Source organism: Manis pentadactyla, chromosome 18 (genome assembly GCF_030020395.1).
Source record: "Manis pentadactyla isolate mManPen7 chromosome 18, mManPen7.hap1, whole genome shotgun sequence".
Lineage (NCBI taxonomy): Eukaryota > Metazoa > Chordata > Mammalia > Pholidota > Manidae > Manis > Manis pentadactyla.
The window spans coordinates 27,407,174-27,428,946 of NC_080036.1; the positions used below are offsets into that span (position 1 = coordinate 27,407,174).

Sequence of the window (21,773 nt, forward strand, 5' to 3'; positions counted from 1 at the left end):
GGCATGCCCTTGGGCAGTGAGTGGTTGCACCAGGCCCGGGACCCAGGGCTTGCTGTCCTCAGTAAGACCCTTTCTCTCCCTGTCGTCGCAGGCGCTGCAGTGCAGGAACACGGGTCCGGCCCGCACTCTGCTCCCTGGCCCCACGTGAGGTGGGTGCAAACCCCGGCTTCTGGAGACACAGAAACTCTTGCCTGCTGGAAAAGCACTCCCTCCGTTGTCAGGACCTGTGCGCGGCAACTCTGTGCCCGGCACTCAGCCCCAGCTCTCCCCAGCTCACCATGGCAACCACTGGGTCCTCCTGCCTGCCCGCCACCTCCCCGTGGCTCCCCAGCACCCAGCCTCGGAAGCCTGCTGCCGGGGATCGCATGGAATGGGCACTGCCAGCAGACACCACCACACAGGTGTTGTATAGGAAGGACCAGCTGCCCGGGCACTTCTCCCCTCCCAGGTGCCCTGGGAGTCCAGACCACAGCGCTTCCTATACACCCAGGTTCCCTCCATCCCATCTCCTATCTGTGCAGACCCACTCCCGCTCTAGTTAGTAATGACTCTGGAAACTCATCTAGAAATCCTGTATTTACATTTTCTCTTAGAAAAAAATATACAGATCTGGTACCCTGTTGATTTCTCAGGTTCAGGGTCTTTATAGGAGGGCGAGAGAGGGCACAGGGCAGCCCCCCAAGGCCATCCATCACACATCAAGGGCTTCTGTTCATCTGGCCCTGCGGCTGGGCTTCCCTGAGAACAGCCCCAGGGCGCTGGGTGACAGGTGCCACGCCAGGCCTGGGATGGGGTTGGTACGAGGAACAGGGGCCGGAGGTGCTTGGACAGGCTGGCCATCTGGAACTGGCTTGGCCACATAGGCAGAATGGAAAGAATGTGGGCCAGAGACGGTATCCCTGAGGGGAGGATGCTGGTGTCTCAGGTTCTGGGAATGGGGACCCTGCCATGGGCCCCGGGGACAGATGCACATGGGCATCTCACATGGGGGCAGGTGACTGTAAAGGCCAGGGACTATTTGCTGTTTTCTGTGAACCATGCAAACACCACATCCTTGTTTTGCTTCACCCACTTGATGTTGGCTTTGGTCTTCTCCAGGGCTTGCTCCAGAGCCCGGGTGCCCGAGCCAAAGCCGGTGTCCATGTTGTTCTTCTTGAACTGCTCCAGCTGCCAGGAAAAAGAGGATTCTTAGCTCCAGGCTGGGTCTCTAACACAGCCTTGAGGAGAGGGCTTCCTGGTCCTCCGTTTCCCCCTCCACCCCCCGGGACCTCAGTCTATTCTCCAGGATGGGAAGGTCCAGTCTTTTCTTCCCCTTATCTAGGGCAGAGGGCAAAAATGACAGCCAGGGTTAAATCTGGCTCTCAGATGTATTTGGCCTTCATTGTGTGAGTCTTTACTGAGTTGACCCTCAGTTTTTAAATGAATCACAATCTCAGTCCAATCAAGAGAGGAGAGAGAGACAAATTAAACAAGCAAGCAACCAGTCAAACTCAAAATATGGCCATTTCTATACTACAAATGACCCAGTTGCTTCAACAAATAAATGGTACTTTTTAAAAAAGAGATGTTACAGAGTAAAAGATGTGACAGCACTGGAGATTGCAACCAGGTTAATTAGGAAAAGCCTAATTTTGTATGCAGAAAATCCTAAAGAATTCTCTAAAAATAAAATAAAATAACCCAGCCTAATTAAAACTATTGAATTCAGCAAGGTTGCAGGATACAAGCATAAACAAAAATCAGTTACATATCTATACACTAACAATGACAAAATCTGAAAATGAAATTTAAAAAAAACAGTTCCATTTACAATAACAACAAAAAGAATAACATACTTTGGAATATATTTGACAAAAGAAGTGCAAGACTGGTGTGCTAAAACTTACAAAACATTATTGAAAGAAATTAAGACCTAAATAAAAGGAAAAAGATCTAAATAAATCTGCATTAATGGATTGGAAGATTTAATATTATTAACATGGCAATACTGCCAAAATGATAGACAGATTCAAGGCAATCCCTATCAAAATTACAGCTGCCTTTTTTTGCAGACATTTTTGCAGAAATAGTAAGCTGATCCTAAAATTCATAAAGAAATGCAAGTGACCCAAAAATAGCCAAACACTCTTGAAAAAGAACACAAGTGGAGGGCTCACGGTCCCAATTCCAAAACTCACTACAGAACGACAGTAATCAAGACAGTGTGGCACCGCGTAAGGACAGATAGATAGACATCAGTGAAATAGAATTGAGAGTCCAGAAATAAACCCTCACAACTGATTTTCAGCAAGGGTGCCCAGACCCATCGTGGTAAGAATAGTTTTTCCCACAAATGGTGCTGGGACAACTGCAGAGTCACACGCAAAGGAACTGCCCCAACCTTACGCTACCTGCACAATGAACAGTCAGAATTGTTTGAAGTCCTTACTGATCAAAGTCCTAATTGATTACGGCCCTGAAATGATAATACTCTTCATAAAAAGCATAGGTAAGGACACCATCAGCAGAATAAAAAGGCATCCTACAGTATGGGAGAATATATTTGTAAATGGCATATCCAACAAGGGGTTAACATCCAAAATATAGAAAGAACTCACACGCCTCAACACCCAAAAAGCAAGTAACCCTATGAAAAAATGGGTGGAAGATATGAACAGACACTTCTCCAAAGAAGAAATTCAGATGGTCAACAGGCACATGAAAAGATGCTCCACATTGCTAATCATCAGGGAAATGCAAATTAAAACCACGATGAGATATCACCTCACACCAGTTAGTATGGCCAACATAGAAAAGACAGGGAACAACAAAAGCTGGCGAGGTTGCAGAGAAAGGGGAACCCTCCTGCACTGCTGGTGGGAATGTAAGCTAGTTCAACCATTGTGGAAAGTACTATGGAGGTTCCTCAAAAAACTACAAACAGAAATACCATTTGACCCAGGAAGTCCACTCCTAGGAATTCCCACTAAGAAGTCAGGAACCCAAGAAATGGAAGCAACCTAAGTGTCCATCAGTAGATGAATGGATAAAGAAGAAGTGGTAGATATACACAATGGAATATTATTCAGCCATAAGAAGAAAACAAATCCTACCATTTGCAACAACATGGATGGAGCTAGAGGATATTATGCTCAGTGAAATAAGCCAGGCAGAGAAAGACAAGTACTGAATGATTTCACTCATCTGTGGAGCATAAGAACAAAGCAAAAACTGAAGGAACAAAACAGCAGCAGACTCACAGAACCCAAGAATGGACTAACAGTTACCAAAGGGAAAGGGACTGGGGAGGGTGGGTGGGAAGGGAGGGAGAAGGGGAATAAGGGGCATTACGATTAGCACACATAACTTGCGGGGGGCATGGGGAAGGCAGTATAGCACAGAGAAGACTAGTGACTCTATAGCATCTTACTATGCTGATGGACAATGACTGTAATAGGGGATATGGTGGGGACTTGATAATGGGGGGAATCTAGTAACTACAATATTGCTCATGTGATTGTATATTAATGATAACAACAAAAAAAGCATAGGTATAAATCTCAGTGACCTTGGATTAGGTAATTGTTTCTTAGATACAATACCTAAGCAGCAAGCAACAAAAAAATAAGTAAAAAGTTGGACCTCATCAAAATAAAAAAGTTTTGTGCATCAAAAGACACTATCAAGAGAGTGAAAAGACAATCCATGGAATGGGAGGAATTATCTGTAAATCATGTACATATTAAGGGCCTGGTATCCAGAATATATAAAGAACTTTTACTAGTCAACAATAAAAAATGGGCCAAGGATTTGAATAAACATTTCTTGAAAGGAGAAATACAAATGGCCAAGAAGCACATGAAAAGATGCTCAACACCATCAGTCATTAGGGAGATGAAATTCATGACCACAGTGAGCTACCACTTCACACCCACTAGGATGGCTATAACTTTTTAAAAAAAGGAAAGTAACAAGAGTCCAGAAAGACATAAAGAAATCAGACCCCTCATACTTTGCTGGTGGCAATGTAAGTTGGTACAGTTACTTTGGAAAACATTTGGGCAGTTTCTTTTAAAGTTAGACACAGTTATCAAATGACCCAGTAATTCCACTCCTATGTGTATACCCAAGAGAAATAAAAATTTGTCCATGACTGTTTACAGTAGCATTATTTATAATGGGCAAAAAGTAGAAACAACCCAAATGTAAATGAACTGATCAACGGATAATCAGAAGGTGGTATATCCATACAACAGACTATTACTCAGCCATAAAAAGAATGATACATGTTAAAAACATGGATGAACTTTGAAAACATCATGCTAAGTGAAAGAAGCCAGACACAAAGGCCACATGTCGTATGACTGCATTTTATGAAATACCCAGAATTGTCATATCCATAGAGACAGAAAGTAGATCAGTGGTTGCTAGAGGCTAGGGACTGAGAAATGGGGAGTAACAGCTAATGGGGATCAAATTTCTTTCTGGGGTAATGGAAATGTTCTAGAATTAGGTGGTGAATCTCCAAATCAACATTTGGAGAAATATTTTTTTAAAACCTTATAAATATATGAAAACCCATTTAAGATGGTAAATTTCATGATACATGAATTAACTAAAAGAAGAATCCACCTAATGCCATGAGTTAACTTTGTTTGGCTTCTGATTCAAATATACACATCGATTGCAAACAGAATTTTTAAAAAAGCAACTCAGAGAATTTGACAACGGCCTGGGTATAAAATGAGAGTAAAGGATTATCAATTTGCTTGGATTTGCTAATGACAGTGAGATTTTGTCTAAAAATTGTCTTTATTTTAGACATGACTAAAGTATTTACAGGTGAAATTATATAGTGTCAGTGATTTGCTTGAGGGCTATCCACCCCCAAAAAAGTGTTGGCAAAATGTTCAATCTTGGTAATGGGTACATGGTGGTTCCTTATATTATTCTCTTTACTTTTTGTCTATACAAAAATTCCAGGATGAATTTTTTTGACTGGACTGTCACCATTTAAAAAGTCTGGATGTCCAGCTTACCCTATACGTGAGGAAGGCCTGGCAACGTGGAGCCCATGCTCCCTCTTGACCACCCTCAGTGGTCAGCAGTCGCTGCACGGCAGCCCCCACCGCAGGCTGGGGATGGGCCTCCGAGTGCTGCCCGGGGTCCCTGGCCTCTTACCTGCTGCAGCTCGTACTCGGTGGAGAAACGTCGGGTCACTGCCTGGATGAGGTTGGAGAAGGAGAAGGAGCCACCTCCGTAACTGCGGGGCAGGGAGACATTGGAACTGTGAGCAGGGCTGAGTGGCTAGCACTCAGTAGCTGGCAGATGACCCTATACCCTCACAGCTGTCCTGTGATTGTCCCCAACTTGTAGATGAGACTAAATGACATGCCCAAGGTGACACCGCTAGAGACTTGAGCACAGGTTGGACTGCAGTGTCCCTCCTCTCGTCTCCCTGCAGAACGCGCCCACCAGCCAGACTTTCTTTCCCCCAAGTGTGAAAAGGGATGGCCCATACTCTGCCTTGTCTCCCAATTCCTGCCCCAACCTGACCTCAAGCTGGGCCTGTGTCCGACCACTGCTCTGCAGCGTCCACCTCCCCTCCTCCCAACCTGTAGTACCCCATGCACACAGACAACCCCAGGGCACCCCAGCCTTGGCACGCATTTCCCCCGACATGGCTCTAGGCAGACTCACTCCTGAAAGAGCTTCTTCCAGTTGCTCTGGACGAAGTCCCAGACCAGACTTTGCCCAATGACATTGCTGGCGATGCTGCTAATGGTGGAGGTGGCATCCTGCTTCCGGATAAGGTCAGGGTTCAGGGTGTAACTCAGGTACCTGTGAGGGCAGGATGTGACCTTAGCGACCACTTCTAAGGGCTGCAGTCAGATGACTAGGGAGAAAAGCCAGGATGGCAAAGGACCCTGCCCCTCCCCCGTCTCTCGGGCATCCTCCCGACATCCCTTCAGCATGCCAACTGTTGAAGACCAGTTGGTCCCACCTCCCTGTTGCAGATGGGACACTGAGTCCCCTAAGCAGGGTCACCGGCTATACCAGGTGTCATGCCTCACATGGACCTGGTGCCTGATAAACATCTGACAATGAATGAAGGGTGCAGTGTCAGAGCTGTGAGCCCCGCACCAGGTAGGGAGGGCCACTCCTGCTTTGACATTGATAGTGGCTTTTCTTTACTGGGGTCCAGGAGATGGCATATAAAGCTCCTAGTGGGACCCACAGGCTTGGGGGATGCCCAGCTGCACATCCAGAAAGGCCCAGGTCCAGCTGCCCCAGAGCCCCTGGCACAGAGGGAACCTGAGTTGCCGTCAAGTTAAAAGCATGGAACGTAGACCCAGACCTGGGTCCAAATCTCTCCTCTAACCTTTAGTAAACCTCTGGAACTTGGGGAGGCTGCTTTGCCTCTCTGAGCCAATGTCTTCACCTGTGAAATGGGGGCCATGTTGCCCCACTGTGCACACCTGTGAGGATCCCACGAATGGGAGCACAGAAGCCTGGCTGCTTCCTTTTCCCTTACAGTGGGATCCTGGTTCCCAGTAGGGAGGAGACCTCACCCAGCCCCAACTGGCCAGTCCTCACCTGTTCAGGATCCAGAGCTGGTTGGTGCAGGCCAGGGCTGAGCGGAGTTTGTCGGCCTCATTTACCAGTGTGGCATTTCGGAACTGCTTCCAGGCGAAGTCCCATTCCTCCTCCCCACCCTGGGCGATGGCATTGCAGTAGATGGTGGAGCGCAGGTTGGGGTTGATCCTGGCATGGGGTGGGGGTGTTAGGAGTGGAGCAGCAGCAGGGCGGGTGGGATGAGGGTCTGAGAAGGACAGGACTGTGCGCTTAAAAGACAGGAGAAGTTTGGAGGAGGAGCAGGGTGCACACTCACGGGTTATTACTGGGGTCCTTCATCCACTGGGTGAAAAGGGCTGAGACCAGCTCCTTACACTCAGGAACTCCATTGGAGCAGGCGGTGCTGATGGCGTTGATCTCATTGTACCTACCCCAGGGGTGGCACTCAGTCAGCATGCCTGGCCCAGGCCCCACCAGGTTCCCTTGCAGACACACACGCTAGGAGGGTGGAGGGCAAGGGCTCTGTCTAAGGCTGTAGATCCACCTATTTGCTCTGTGCTTCGGGCAGCCCAGAAACCCGGAGCCACGGACACAGTCTCCAGCTCCACCTTCAACACCTAGACTCTGAATGACCAGGCTGGGGAGGGGAGTTCAGAGTTTCACATTGGTCCCCTGGACAAAGAAGCCGCACAGAGCCTCAGGGCAGGGCCTGACACTCCTGGGCAAGGGTCTCTCTCTGCCTGGCTGCTCTGGTCCAGCCAGGAGCTGGGAGCTCCAGGGGATGACACCACCGGGTTGTTGCTCTGATACCCCAGTCGGGGTGGCTGGGCTACCTGTGATCCCCAGACCCAGGAGAGGCCATACTCACTGGTCCATCAGGTTTTCTGGGTGCTGAGTCCAGTTTTTGGTGATATTTTGGAAATGAAAGAAGAGAGGTGTGACCTGCTTCTTCAGGTACTCCTGGGAGAAAAAAAACCCAAAAAACATAAATATCTTCAAGGGGAGACTCATGCCTGACCTGCCTGGGGCCACCAGTGGGGGTAGGCAGAGGGAAAAATGCTGGCGGCCCAGGGCCTTGCCCAAGGCCAGACAGCACCCCGAGGGGCCAGCAGGTCCAGATGCCAGGTCTGAGGTTCTTCCTCCTCAAAGTCTCAGTCAGTTCTAGCACTATGTCAAAGTGTCCCCTTTTCCTAATAGAGAGTTGGGGCCCACCACTCCTCCACCACCTGTCATAAGTACTCCAAGATTATCCCAGGGAATTTAGAAAACACAGAAAAGCATATCTTGAAGAAAAAACAATCAGAAGCTTACCAAAACTACAATTTCCAAATGGGTGAGTTTACCCCCTCTTCCTTTCTACCCCGCACATCTGCAGTTCCGCACGCGGCTCTGTTCTACCTGACCCTGTAATGTGAGCCCCGTCCCGTTAACCAGAGTCGGGTTCAACATGGTAGACTGTCATGCGTGCCCGCTGGAATCCCCATCCCAGTGTAAAAGGAATAAATCCTCAAGGACAAAGAAAATCGGAAAGGAAACCACAGTGGATGAGGCATCCCCACAGTTCAGGAGCGGGAAGGCGGAGAGGCGGAGGTGTAACTGGCTCAGCAGGGTGGGACAGCCTCCAACAGAGCCCCTGCCAGGGCGACGATGGGGACGGAAGCAAGGAGACGTGCTGTGATAAGGCTCAGAATCAGAGGGACGGGTCTGCAGGGCACAGGTGGGAGGCAGGGGCTGTAACAGGGCAATGGAGTCAGTCTGCAGGAGGAGTAATTAACCCCCAAGCCCCCACTTCCCTCCTTGGGAAGACAACACCCCTTCCTCCCCCATGGGTGAGGCTGAATCAGAGCTCAGAACTGGGGTCACCAGACCCAGTGGGAGGATCGGTGGGAGTGGAGACGGCTAGAGGTGAAAGGTCACCTACTGAATGGAGGGACCGCCAGTTTACTTGCTCACTCTGACCCCAGAAAGCATGCATCATCAGCCACACTGCACAGGACAGAGGATCACTCTCTGGAGACCTGAATAGTCTCAAGGGAACACCGGCAAGGTCCCTAATTTTTGAAGGTCTCCATAAGGAGTTTGTTGGTCACTCAGTCACCCACAAGAGACCTGCAGGCAACGACCGCCACTCCCCACGGAGCCTTCCACCGCTTTGTACGGCCTCACTCTCAAACCTGACGGGGCAGCTCAGCCTCCAGCTTGAAAGAGGAGAGACCAAAACAAACAGAAAACTCAGAGGAAGCAAGTCAATGGGAGAAAAAGAAAACTTTGTCAAAGCCTATGATAAATATCCTCCGAGAGTTCAGAGAGAAGCTTGCACAGGATGCTGGAGCCAGGCACAGCACTTGGAAATTTAAAAATATGGTAGAAGAAATAAGAACAATCTGTAGAGGAGAGGTGGTACGCAAGGCCGAGAGCAAGTCCCTGGGGGCAGAACATAAAGGCCAACAAGCTGGAAACCGGAAGAGAAAAGGAAGCCAGAGAAGCAATGGAGGCAGTGAGTTAGCAGGGGTCCTAGGAAGGAAGATCTGGAAGAGCAAGGAGGGGAAGACAGTCCAAAGGAGAAATTCCACGTCCCGACGGAGAGCATAAAAGAATGAAGAAGGCCCACCAGGACTGAGAGAAGAATCCACAAGCTTCCAGAAGCAGGAAACTGGCCACATTCAAATGACTGGACATGAGAAAGGCCCTGAGCTTCTCCGCGGCAACATGAAAGGCATGATGTCAGTGGAGCAAGAGCTCAAGTTTTCTAAGGAGTAACTGCCAGCCTAGAAACCTCAGAACCCAGGTAAGCTCGCCATCCAGTGTGAAGGTGGAATAAACACATTTCGGACAATCTGTCTCCAAAAAATCCACCTTTCATCAACCCTTTCTCAAAAGCTTCTGGAGGAGGTGCTCGGCTATGGGAGAGGAAGCTCGGGGAAGAATCCATGTGTTCAAGACACAGGACAGCCTCCCAGGATGGGGGCTAAGCAGCTCCAGAAGGAAGCAGGCCAGCAGAGGGCTCTGGGAGGATGGCCTCCAGGAAAGAGCAAATCTGATACATTTGTCTAAGAAGGATAAAAAAGGAAACATAAACATAGTATTTGATGTGGTTCAGTAGGGAATGATACTTAATAATTACAATAACATAAACGCTGAATACTGAGTTGACCAAATATTGTGATTTAACTACATTAGGATGGTGGGGTGAACCCAAGTTAGGTGGGTTAGTGAGTTAAAATGAGTTAAAAACTCATTACCCTAATACCGCATTTACCAGAATAGGAAGTCAATAATGTGAAAAACTTTTAAGTTAAAAAAATGATCTCTTAAAGTATGATCGAATGACTACATACCATCCCACCGAATGCATATTCTAGTTTACTTAATCAACTCCCAACTAAGTGTTTTGGGGGTTTTCATCTTTTATAAAGCACACCACAATGCACATCCTTACGGGTCCAGCTTCATCCAGAGCAGCTGAGGGTCCCGGGACTCTAGGGGGAGCCCCGCGCCACCATGCTTCAGCAGTGGGCACCCGCACCTCCCTTCCTGCCTGTGGTGGCTAGACAGGTGCAGGCTGGCTACTGCACAGAGGGCTTCCCTGGGGCTGAAGATGATCGCCCCTTCTACAGCGGGTAAAAGACTTCCTTCTGCCACTCCAGAGGGGCTTTGTGCCCTCTGAAAGTTCTAATTCTCCATCACCAAACTCTCCAAAAGCATGTGTCCTTTCTTTGCCCTGCTCAGACTGCCCACCTTTTCAGTACCTGCCCGCCCCCAGTCCCTGCCCACCACACCCCATATCCCTCTCACTGTTCTGCCAAGCCTGCTCTTAGCAAAGGACCCGATGTCACGGCAGCCTGGAAGGTTCCACCACAGATGCTTCTAGTAACTTCCTAACGGTGCAATTGCAGGCACCAGGTGAATGGGTCCCTGAGCCTGCCGTGCACCCCTGTACCTTCATAGGGCCGTAGACTTCTGAGCGGTCAAACATGAGCTTGAAGTAGCTCAGGCTGCTCAGGGCAGCCTGCCAGGGCATGTACTCCGTCTCTTTGATCAGGAAGAGGGTGTTGTTCAGTGCCAAGGTGACAGAGACAATTTGGGCACTGGGGACAAACAGAGGAGTTCAAGTAAGGGCCCCCCACCCAGTCCAGCCCTAAGGTGGGCCCTCAGCACCCTCCTGGAGCCTAGGCCCTGGGGCATCAGCTGAGGCAGATCCCATGTCCACCAGGGGTGGGGGTGGGGGTAGGGTGGTCCCACAAGCAAGGCCTGCCCAGGCCCTGCCCTCAACCAATGCCAATCACATTCCCTTGCTTATTCCTAGTCCCAGGTAAAGAAGCTGAGGCTCAGAGAGGTGGAATGACTTGCCTAAGGCCACACAGCACATAAGAGAGAGAGCTGAGACTCACAGGGACAAAAAGCCCGTGCTCTTTAGTCTGCCCATCTCGTCTCTGATTTGCTTGGCCCTCTGGGCCCTCCTTCCTCCTCCTCCTCAGGATGTCTGCATACATTTGGTTCATAAATGTCCCTGTCTATCACCTATGTCAAAGAGCTTAGCACCTGCCGGGAATACAGTAGGTGCTCAATAAATACTTATTTACCTGGGCTGCGTCTCTCCCGTCCAGTACTCCCAGCCTTTTTAGCACCCAGCGCAGCAGCCTGGCCCACAGTCAGCCCTTAAGAAGAGCTTGCTGCAGCGGGGCAGTCTGGTTTTGGAGAAGGACAGGCCTGTGTCTGGCTGTCATGCTCTGCTGTGTGACCCCAGGCAAGGCACTCAAACTTGCGTCTCAGACTCCTTACCTGGGACATGTGCGCTGTAACACGGGCTGTGTCCCGGGGTGCAGGGGCCGAGGGCAGGGTGCACGGCATTGGGTACACTGTGCCTGGCACACAGTGGGGATGACCTGAGGGACCACCGGCTCTCACTATGGAACCTTACTTGCCAAAGTCATCAGGCCGTCCTCGGCTGAGCCAGGTGGCCTGGGGAGGGAGGAGGCACTCACCTGGCCAGGTCAAAGGCATCATGGATGACCTGAGCCCGATTGATGACAGGGATGACCTAGAAGGGGCAATAGAGTGTGTGGCCTCAGGGTCTGCCCTCGGGCTGGCAGCGGTCCTGGGGCTGGGCCTGCGGCAGGGGACAGGGCGGGGGTGGCAGACACCCACCGACAGGTTTGTCTGCAGCTGAGTCTGAATCTTTCTCCAGTTGTTTTCATCATAGTTCACCTGGAAATAGCCCGTCACGTTGAGGTTCAGCAGGACCCACTCGTCGGCTGTGGTCTTGAACAGCTCACTCTGGTCTGGGGGGAGAGACCAGAGTTGAACGGGTGGCTCAGAACGCTGCAGGCTAGCCCTTGGCTCTTCTCTCTCTGGGCCAGCCTGGCACCTGCTGGCACCAGAGCCTCTCCTCAAGAGGGGAAGAGGGGGGATGTGGGGCTGGGCGGCCAGGCTTGACTCTGCCTCTGGCCAGCGGGTGACCTCAGACAAATCAGGTACCATCTCTGAACCTCAGTGCCCACCCTGCCTCCCACAGGCTCTGTGTGGCTGAGCCAGCTGCCTGGACATCAACCCCATACCCCGGACCAGGCTGCTGCTCCTCCGCCCCTGCCCCTCACAAGCTTGGAACAACTCCACCACATTTCAGTCCCCGGGTGGGAAGCCCACGCAGTGCTCCCGTGCAACCCCCGCCCCCTCCCAGGCTGCTCATCTCTCCTTGGGGGTTCAGTGGCACCTCCTCACTGCTTTCCCTTCCGTCCCTTCTCCTGGCAGCCAGAGGAGGTCCTTCCGTACCTGCAGCTCAGACTCAGTCACCTGCCCACCTGTCCCCTGGCCAGAGGACATAGTCATTGTGCCCTCCAGCCTGCAGGACCCTCAGGAACCAGCTTCACCTCGACAGCACACCCCTGTCCACCAGCCACGCTCAGCCCCCATTTCTCTCCTACCTCTATGACTTGCACTTGCTATATCCTTTGCCTGGAATACTGTCTCTGCCGCCACTAACCTGGCTAACTCCTACTCTTCCTCTAGACTCAGCTCATCTCCTCCAGGAAGCCTTCCCTGACCTCTCCATGAAGTTAAATCTCCCTTATTCCTGGCTCCCTACCCCACACCCCAGTAGCCCGGAGGCCATACATGCCTCTATGAAAACCCTCAGAACTGCTCTGGAACGTTATAACTGCTTGTCTTCCTTCCCTTCACCCATAGTTTTGGCCTAGACAGATTTCACATGCCTTGACTCTGGTTTCCTCGGGGCTTGGCAGAGTGGGGCTGCTCATACTATGTGCCAGGCATTGTTTTCAAGATTTCAAGCAGAGTCTCTTTAATTCTCAGAGCTTCATAGGATAGATACTGTTCTTAGCCAAATTTTATAGATGAGGAAATGTAGACCAGAGAGGGATGGTAACTTGCCCAGGGTCACACAGCTGGGCAGTAGCACAGAACTTAGAACCAATGAAGTCGGCTCCATCTGTTGAATGACATTATACAGGAAGCCCTCCCTGAGACCTGCCATGGCCCCCACACCATGGCCCTGGACTGGGAATAGGGGGTGGGGGCGGCTATCCCCTGGGAGGGCTGGATTACCGCGGGCTTGGCCCTGCAGCCAGTAGCCGCTCTGCTGTGCGCCGTTCCTGAGCGAGGAGATGGGAACGATCCACAGGTAGCTGCAGGAATACACCAGAGACAGGCGATGAGGGACGGCCGCGCGTGGCCGCTGCCAACAGAGAGCAGCTCTGCCCCGGCCCCCAGCTTCGGCCCGACTCTGGCACCACACCCCGTCCTCCTGACCCGAGAGGATCCTCGGTCCATCCACCAGGGCTGGGACCACAGCAACCAGGCCCAGCCGTGGTCGGGGGGCGCTAGGAAGGCTGCCTCAGGGACCCCGAGTGCTCACTTGAACTCTGATGGGCGGGTGACAGTGGACTCGGAGTCAAGGAGGAAGTGCTGCTGGGAAATGTTCCCTGTCTTGGTGTCCACGGTGATGACGGGGAAGCCCATCTGCAGGATCCAGCGGTCCATGATTTTGCGCACAGGGAAAGGCAGCTGGATGGCCGACTGATTGTCCACAGCCTGGGGCAGAGCAGGATGGTGCCGCTGTCAGCAGGGCCCCGCCTCTCACCCCACCCGCGCAGCGCAGCCCCTGCAGACATCTTGCCGGAAGGCAGTGGAGAGGCCCTGGGCAGGGAGGCGGGAGCTGGGGGCCTGGCCCATTCTGCCTCCCTTCGCTGCCCGGTCAGGTGGGCTGAGAATTTCCCAGCCTCTGGTTTGTTCCACACTGATTAAGCAAATCTATGTGGCCCCTCATTCGGAGACTCAACCTGAGATGGGTGTGTGTCCCAGAATGCCCACATTTCAGCCTGAACAACCTTGGGAGGATGAGAGGGGGAGGGGACAGAGATGGGGAAAGCCCACATCTGCCGGGCGGAGGGCTGTGGGCAGGGTTAAGGCAGCACCCATGGGTGGTCTGCGGACTGGCTTGGGGTGGCCGTCACTGTCCTTTCAGTGTTTTTTCATCTTTTTCCGTGCATGTGCACTGCTTTCATAATAACAACAAAGTGACAATATCTGTGAGTAAGTGAGGAATTACAGCTAAGAGTGGTCGGGGGCTGGGGGGGCTGCAGAGAGAGGGAATCAAGGAAGGCAGGGAGGACAGTGGGATGCTGGGGTGGACCAAGGCGGTGAGGCGCCCCTTTAGCTGGCTGTGTCGGGGGATGCGGAGCGGGCCCACTGCAGATGGAGACCAGCCGGGAGGGCGCGGGAGCCCCGCTGTGACTGTGGGACAGCACCTGGGGTCTCCCGCCCTGCTCAGACTGGCCACAGGACAGTGGGGGAGCAGCTGCAGGGGGAGCCTGAAGCTCGGGGTTCTGGAAGGGTCAGCTGGGCTGAGGGGGGCCACCGAGGGGGGGTGGAGGCAGCTGTAAGAGAGCAAATGGTGAGCGGTGGCGGCGCACAGCCCCAGCCCCAGAGGCGGAGCGGGGGGTCAGAGGGTCGGCCCCCCACGCAGGGCCTGCCTGGAGGTCTGAGTGGGCAGGAACGCAAGGTGGGGCCGGATGGGAGGGTCAGGCTTTGTGCCGAAGGTGCTGGTGTGTGCAAAGTCGGCCGCGGTGGGGGCGGGGGTGGGGACTCAGGGCACAGGGCGCCCGGGGGTGCTGAGTAAGTTGAGCGACTGGCTCCAAAGTCCCAGACAGAGGAGGGCCTGGGCTTGGGAACCGGGAGGCCCATTTCCTCCCCACTGAGCTGACGGCACCCTTTAGCTCCCCTCACTGCAGGTGAGGCAGACCGCCGGCCTGGTCCTGACCCACTGTCCCACGCCACCCGCTCCCAGGAGTCACTGCTGTGCCCATTTTACAGATGGGCAACCAAGGCTCTGAATGACCGGCCTGGGCTGGAAGCAGCAGAGCTAGGCACACTCTCTTACATGTGTGGTGCCAAGAGCTTCCAGCCTCTCAGGACCCCAGCCAGCTGGCCTTGCGGGACAGGCTGTCACCAACCTCCTGCAGATGGTCCCAAAGGTCCAGGTAGACAGTGTTCTTGTAGGCGAACTTGTGGAGGTAGGACTGTGGGAAGAGGTCACGGTGAGGACAAAGCTGGTGTTCCCCGCTCTGCGCTCCACCTCCGTGGTAGGCTGGGCACAGGGACAAGGGGGCGGCGGCCGGAGTACCCCCGCCCTGGCTGGCCGAGGGCACTCACCGCCACGCCCTTCTTGAACAGGTCCTCGGTCAGGAAGCTGGACAGCATTCTGAGGACAGAGGCCCCCTGCGGGAGGCGGGGCTCAGGGGCTGCACTGAGCTTGTGGGACCCCGGGCACCCCCCACAACCAGGACGCGTGCTCCCAGGGCCCAGCAGCAGGGGCGCCCACCTCCCGGCCCGCGTTCCCCACCGTCTCGGGGCCCACACAGAGGCTGGGGCAGCACCTTGCTGTAGGAGATGGCGTCGAACACCTCGCTGATCTGGGCGGGCGTGTTGACTTCCGAGGCGGGGGAGGACAGCGGGTGGGAGGAGGCCAGAGCGTCCACGGCCATCACTCGGTACACGTCATTTAGCACCATGAGATCTTTCTGCAGATCCCCGATGGCCATCAGGAGACGGGCCTGGGAGGGGGTGATCCGCTCCTCCCTGCCCCCCACCCCAGACTCTAGGGGCCCCCGGGCAGCTGGCTCACCAGATTCCAGCTGGGTTCTGCGTAGTCAGCACCCAGGTACTCCACGTAGGAGGCAAAGCCCTCGTTCAGCCACAGGTCGTTCCACCACTCCAAGGTCACCAGGTTCCCAAACCACTGTTGGGGAGGGGAGTCAGCCCTGCAAGCCACCAACAGTACCCACAGCCACCCTTTCCCAGCGCCCCCCATGCTCCATCCCAGGCTCCGGATTTTACTGACATCCTTAGGAGCCTCCCTGCTCCCTGGCCACGTGGGACCCTCTTCCCTTCTCAGCTGCCAAAGGTAGAGCCGGACTTGTGCCATCTCCTTCCAGAGGCCCCCGTTTCTTTCCCTGCATTCCCCAGGATGTGAGGGCTACCTGGTGGGCTAGCTCATGAGCAATCACAGTGACCACCCGCTCCTTGTTGCCACTGGAGGAGGACAGCGGGTCAAACAGCAGTGCACTCTCCCGGTAGGTCACCAGCCCCCAGTTCTCCATGGCGCCAGCGTTGAAATCAGGCAAGGCAATCTGGTCTGGGGAGACCAGGCCATTGACAGGATGGCCTCTGGGCTCCCGGGAGCCCCGTCTGACGCCCCACACCATGAGGTCCCTCACTCACCAGATTTGTTGAGTGGGTAAGGTGTATCATAATGTCTGGCAAAGAAGCTTAGAATGGGGCCCGTCACGTTCAGGGCATAATCGCCATGGCTCTCATTGATTGCACCAGGCCGAGCCCAGATCCGGATCTGCACAGAGGATGGAGGGAGAGGATGGTCATGGGTCCCTCTTGGGTCCTGGTGCCCACCAGGGCCCAGCAGGCTGGCAGGGGGACCAACTAGGTTAAACAGGAGAGGGGCTCTGAGTCCCAAGGAGGAGCCTTTGGAATAAAAATAGTCATGGTCACCCTCGGTCTAGCACCCATGGGTCGGGAACTCCTTTCACGTAGAGGGACCTATTTTGCATATGCAGAGACTGAGGGTCAGAGAACTTGAGACACTCCTCCAAGATTCCTCAGAGCTGGGATTCAAACGCTGCCTAGCAACTCAGGGGCAGGGACACAGCTGAGGATGAATGGGAACATCCCCCAGGCAAGGGCAATCGGGGGAAGAACAGGTGGGCCCAGCTTCATACCTGGATGTTATTGGGCGCTATCCTCTCCACATACGTGAACTCACTAACAATGTAGGCCAGCAGGTACGTGGACATTTTAGGCGTGGTGTGGAACTCAGTGACACTCCAGGTGGCCTCTTCCTTAAGTGGGACGCTGGGACCTGGAAATGGAGCCTCAGATATGTGGGGACGCACCCTCCCCTGGGCCCTGCACCCCAGCTCCTGGTCCCGCTCCCACAGCGCAGACCCACTCACCTTTGGGCAGCATGTTGGACAGAGCCGTGAGGTTGCTCCAGTGGATGAGGGTGATGTCGAACGTGGCCTTCATGGCTGGCTCGTCAAAGCATGGGAAGGACTTGCGGGCGTCTGGAGCCTGCATCTGTGTCGTGGCCAGCACCCTGCCCAAAGCGGGGTGTTAGAGGCTGTGCCAGCAGAATGCCCGCCCCCTGCAGTGATGCGCAGGGTGGGGTCATTAGGGCGTTGCTGGTCATGCATGGGGAGGGGTCCTCGGAAGGCTGGTCCACCCTCATCTCGCCCCGGTCCCCTACCCCAGGCAGCTCCAGGCCCAACAGGCCAGCTGACTATGGGAGATCATAGCTCCTTCCGGACTCAGGGTGAAAGTCCTGACAGGCTCCATCCTTATATTAGCTGGGAGACTGCAGGCAGGTTGCTCTCTTGAGCCCCAGTTTTCCTATCTGTATAAGGGGTACTTCCATCATTCACCCCTGACTCCCTCATGTGGGGTCAAAGCCCTTGGGAAAAGGTTTATCTTGGCAGCTGCTGAAGCCACAGGTCTGCCAAGGGCTCCAGAAGTTTCCAAGGCCTTACATCTAAGCCCTTCCTGGCCCCCAGGATCCAGCCCTGCCTGAGCATCTAGGGTCTGCCCCCTCCAGGCAGTCGGCTCCACTCACTTTTTGACATTGCCCTCCATGTACTCGCTGCGGTAGAAGCCGGCCAGGTCGTCAGCCAGCTCCCCCTCAAACTCACTGGACATCTCGTACACGCCGCCGGCCACCAGCTGGCCCCGGAGGTGCACCACCAGGTACTCAGTGATCTCCACCAGCTCGGTCCTGTCGATGTCAGGGGCCGCCTGGGAGCCCCCCACGGCCTGCAGGACCACCCTGTGCCCCCCGACGGTGGTGTAGTTGAGCTTCTTGCTGTGGATGATGATGACATCGGTGGCTTCCACACAGGTGAAGCGCACAGTGCTGTTACCCTTGAAGATGTAGAGGCCCTTGTCGTTGGGGGTGAGGTAGGGCCTCAGCACCACTTTGTAGGAGTCAGGAATCAGTGTCTTGGGGAGGCGGTAGTGATTCCATGGCTTGCTTTGGTCCAAGGTGATGGCCGCTGTGGTGGTGGAGCCCGTGGGGGCCACCGTGGTGCTCTCGTCATTCTTGTTCTTCTCCTGGGAGTACACCACAGACAGAGCGATGATGACGCTCACAGCCACCAAGCCCAGGAGGATGGCCAGGATGCCCACGGCCTTGGAGATGTAGAAGCCCTTGGCCATGGTGAGGGTGGGGAGGGCAGGGAGCTTGGGGAGGCTCAGGACAGGCGAGGAACAGGGCAGCCTCGCGCCAGGCTTATATCCCTGATGGGGAGGAGCCCCAGAGCCCGCAGACTGGGCAAAAATTAACCAGGGCTCAGATGGTGAAGGTCACTGGACTGGGCAGGGACAACCTCCTCGCAGGCTCCGGAGAGGGGATCCAGGAATGTGTGCTCAGCGCGCCTGCCGGGAGCAAACCGTGTCTGGTTACAGGCTGCAGGCTACCAGGGAGCCCACTGCCTGAGGGCTGAAGGGCAGGCTGCAGGCTGCAGGCCGCGGGCAGAGGGAGCGGCCAGGCGGCATTGATCCTCCTGCCTGCGCGCCGACACAGTGGGGGCAGAAGCAGGAGGACGGAGGTTAGAGTCAGGGGAGGACTGGGGCTCCTCAGCACCAGGTCCCAGCCTCCTCTGCGTTCTTCCAGGTCCCCCTCCCTTTCCCTTCTTGCCAAAAGTGTTTTCCTTAATTATCAACTCCCTGAATAGAATGAAGTAACTCCTGCCTTTCTGGGGGTTTTTTTGGTTTTTTTTTGAGAGGAAGCTAATGGAGGCATAACCTCTTCCCAGCCACGACCCTGAGCAGGTAGCTTCACCTTTCTGAGGCTTCTGTCCTCATAAATAGATAACAGTATGCACCTCTCAGGTTTGTTGACCAGATTTAGTGAGAAAACATTAAACAGCACAGAGAAGAACCTAAAGATCGTTTCTTCTTTCTTAGCGTTTGCCACTGCCGAGATTCCTTGGCAGGAGCGAATCATTATACTCAATACCATATGGTCTTACAGGAAAACAATGTTCATTCTCACCCTTCCCATCCGCCAGCCTAGTTGCTCAGACCTTAACCCTCACCTCCAAATCCAACTACCCCTGCCCCCACCCCTGATCTCACCGTGTCCTTGGTCAAAGCCACTCTCCTTGTTTACGTGGACACCTCTCTACCCTCAAAGACTTCCCACTTCCACTCAGGCCCTCTCAAACCTGTTTGCCATACAAATTGGGTCATTTTCTATTGCTGCTTAAAACCTTCCTTTTGCTCACAGAATCCAGACCAAATCTTCTAAGGGGCCCCACAAGTTGGGATGCTATCAGCCTGCCCACCTCCAGCTTCTTTCTCATCACATTCCCCTCTTTCGCAGTTCTCCAGATCCTCCACCCCAGGACCTTTGCACATGCTGTTCCCACTTCCTAGATCTCTCCCTTCTTGCCCTGGTTAATTCCTATTCATCCTTCATGTCTTCTTCAGAGACAATGCCCTGACCTCCCTATTCGGGTCAAGCCCCTATTAGTTCCATTAGTTCCAACCTCTTCTTCAAAGCCCTATAACTCAGTGTTTTCCATTTGATCTGTGTGGTGATGACTCAAGTCCTGTCTCCCCCACCAACTGCAGGACCCATGAGAGCAGGTGCTTGGCTGCTTCTGCTCACCAGTCCTTGGCATGGTACCTGACACATAGTAGGTGCTCAATACCTATCTGTCCAGTGATGCACACATGTATGAATGGGCAAATGAATGAATGAATGAATGAGTCAGTTCACGAGTCACTCCTTACTGAAGACTTTCTATCCCATCTGCACTCCTTTCTCTGCCCTACACTTGCTCTGGGATAATTGTCTGCCCCCTTCTCTGAGCCCTCTTCCAACCACGGCAGGCAGGCAGTACTCTTGTTAGGGCCAAATGCACCTCAGGGCTCACATCTGTCTGCTCCACAGCTTGTCATCTCCTTAAGGACCTCATTCATCTGAAACTCCGTGCCCTGGCATGGGCCTGCCATCTCCTGAGCCCACATGAGGGTGTGGTGAGTGAACATGTTCAGGAATTGATTAGACATGCAGGCTAATTCATTCAGGCATAACTGCAGGAGGAAATGACTGTCACCTGTCATCTGGCAGCAGAGAGCAGGACCTGAGTGCCAGGTCTTCAGGGGAATCCTGGGTGCCAGTCTCTCAGACTGAGGTGTTCTGAGCCCTTGGCATTTCCCTCCTCTCTAGAGACCTGCTCACAGGGCCTGGGTCTGGGCAGTGTGGCCTCCACTGCAGTGACCAGCAGCTACCCCATGTCGGGCCTGGGCTGATGGCCAAGGGGCCCCCGTGGGAAACAATGTGCCCAGGAGGGGCCCTAGCTGGGCATGGTCACAGAAGGAACAGTGGCAGCAAGAGTAACATAGCACAGGCTCCCAGGCTCCCTCTCTTAGGACCAGAGCTTGGCAAGGGAAGCCATCTTTACAATTCGCCTGTGGGCTGGCACTCGGGGCCTTGTACCCCCCTGAACCAAGTTTCACTTTGTCCCTGACTGGGCTTGAAGCCCCCTCCCACCACTGCAGCAGAAAGATCCAGCCTGCTTGGCCTAATCCCTTCTCCAAACAAAGAAAGGGGCCATGCCTGACCACTGCGATCTTTTCCTGTTTGTTTTGGACATGGACCACAGGCCCAGCTGGCTGGAATCTTTACTCTTTTGGAAAGAGCCTCCAGTCTTCAAAGCTGGCACAGCAGGCAACCCACTGCCCTGTAATGAGCGGTCCCTGCCCTGGGCACCATGCCAGCCAGGCTGGGGCCCCTTCTGTGATACTAAAAAGGGCCCCTCCTCCAGCGCCCCGCAGTGGCCCAGGCCTGGACAGCTTCACACCCACTGGGTAGTGGTGGTGGCGATACTGCCCTCCCCGGCCACCCGACCCCACCACACACCTCAGCTCAGGGATCTTCCTCTCCTGCTCGATCCTGGCCTCTGGCTCCTCACTGCCCACAGAATGAAACCTCAACTCTAGCTTGAGCCTGAAGACCTATGAACTTGACCCTCTGGCCTCCCCTCTGTCTAATGCCCGCTGTGGTTCTAGTTTCAAGCATTTCCCCAAACATTCTGGTTTTTTTCACATCCCTGTGCCTTTACTCATCCTGTTTCCTCACCCTCATGTCCAACTCCTACTCATCCTTTGAAACCCAGCTCAAATGTCACTGCAATCCCATGCACGGCAGCTCCTTTCCCTTCTGTGCTCCCCTGGCCTCTGGTCCACATCTTCACCACAGTACTTATGGAAAGGCTATCTATGTGTTCAAAAACCTGCCACTAGACAGGCATCCTGAGGGAAATCTCCAGCTTCAAACACCCCTCCATTATGAGCACAAGGCAGGAGACCAGTAACTGCCTAAATAAATGATAGCTTCTATTACCCTCGCCACGGCATACAGGTCTGGCATGATCCAGCCCTCAGGACTCTCTGGTCCCGTCTTCTCAAGCCCTCTCCCCGTCGTGCTCTGTGCTCTTCCTCACCAGACTCTTCCGTTTCCTCAAGCCCGGCACGCTCTCCCTCCTCGAGCTGCCATTTGGGTCTAAGAAGCCTCTGTCTTTCTGTCACCCTGCCCCCCAGTAGTCCTGGAGGTTCACGTCAGTGGCGCTGTCCCAGGGCAGCCCTCTTGGCATCCCCGAGACCCTGAGCATCACGGGGATAGCATT

At 53.9% G+C, this 21,773-nt stretch overlaps 1 protein-coding gene across 1 annotated transcript; it reads right to left on the reverse strand.

Annotated features, from left to right (window-relative positions):
• Positions 1-558: 558 nt before the first annotated feature.
• Positions 559-18,499, reverse strand: ANPEP (alanyl aminopeptidase, membrane). The gene is made up of 20 exons (XM_036931950.2): positions 17,696-18,499; positions 17,040-17,182; positions 16,806-16,945; positions 16,294-16,420; positions 16,053-16,207; positions 15,698-15,811; positions 15,450-15,593; positions 15,226-15,291; positions 15,027-15,092; positions 13,430-13,605; positions 13,120-13,199; positions 11,704-11,837; positions 11,541-11,596; positions 10,496-10,643; positions 7,424-7,515; positions 6,872-6,982; positions 6,577-6,744; positions 5,680-5,820; positions 5,161-5,242; positions 559-1,167 (listed from the first exon to the last, which is right to left on the reverse strand). Exons 1-20 carry the CDS (start codon positions 18,292-18,294, stop codon positions 1,015-1,017), a joined length of 2,895 nt encoding a protein of 964 aa, XP_036787845.2. The 5' UTR covers positions 18,295-18,499; the 3' UTR covers positions 559-1,014.
• Between the last annotated feature and the right edge of the window lie 3,274 nt (positions 18,500-21,773).

Coding starts and splice junctions, on each gene's coding strand:
- ANPEP (XM_036931950.2), bottom strand. CDS start 18,294: ATGGCCAAGGGCTTCTACATCTCCAAGGCCGTGGGCATCCTGGCCATC. Junction 16,946..17,039: donor GTCCAACATGCTGCCCAAAG/GTGAGTGGGTCT, acceptor CTCCATTTCCAG/GTCCCAGCGTCCCACTTAAG. Junction 16,421..16,805: donor TAGCGCCCAATAACATCCAG/GTATGAAGCTGG, acceptor TCCTCTGTGCAG/ATCCGGATCTGGGCTCGGCC.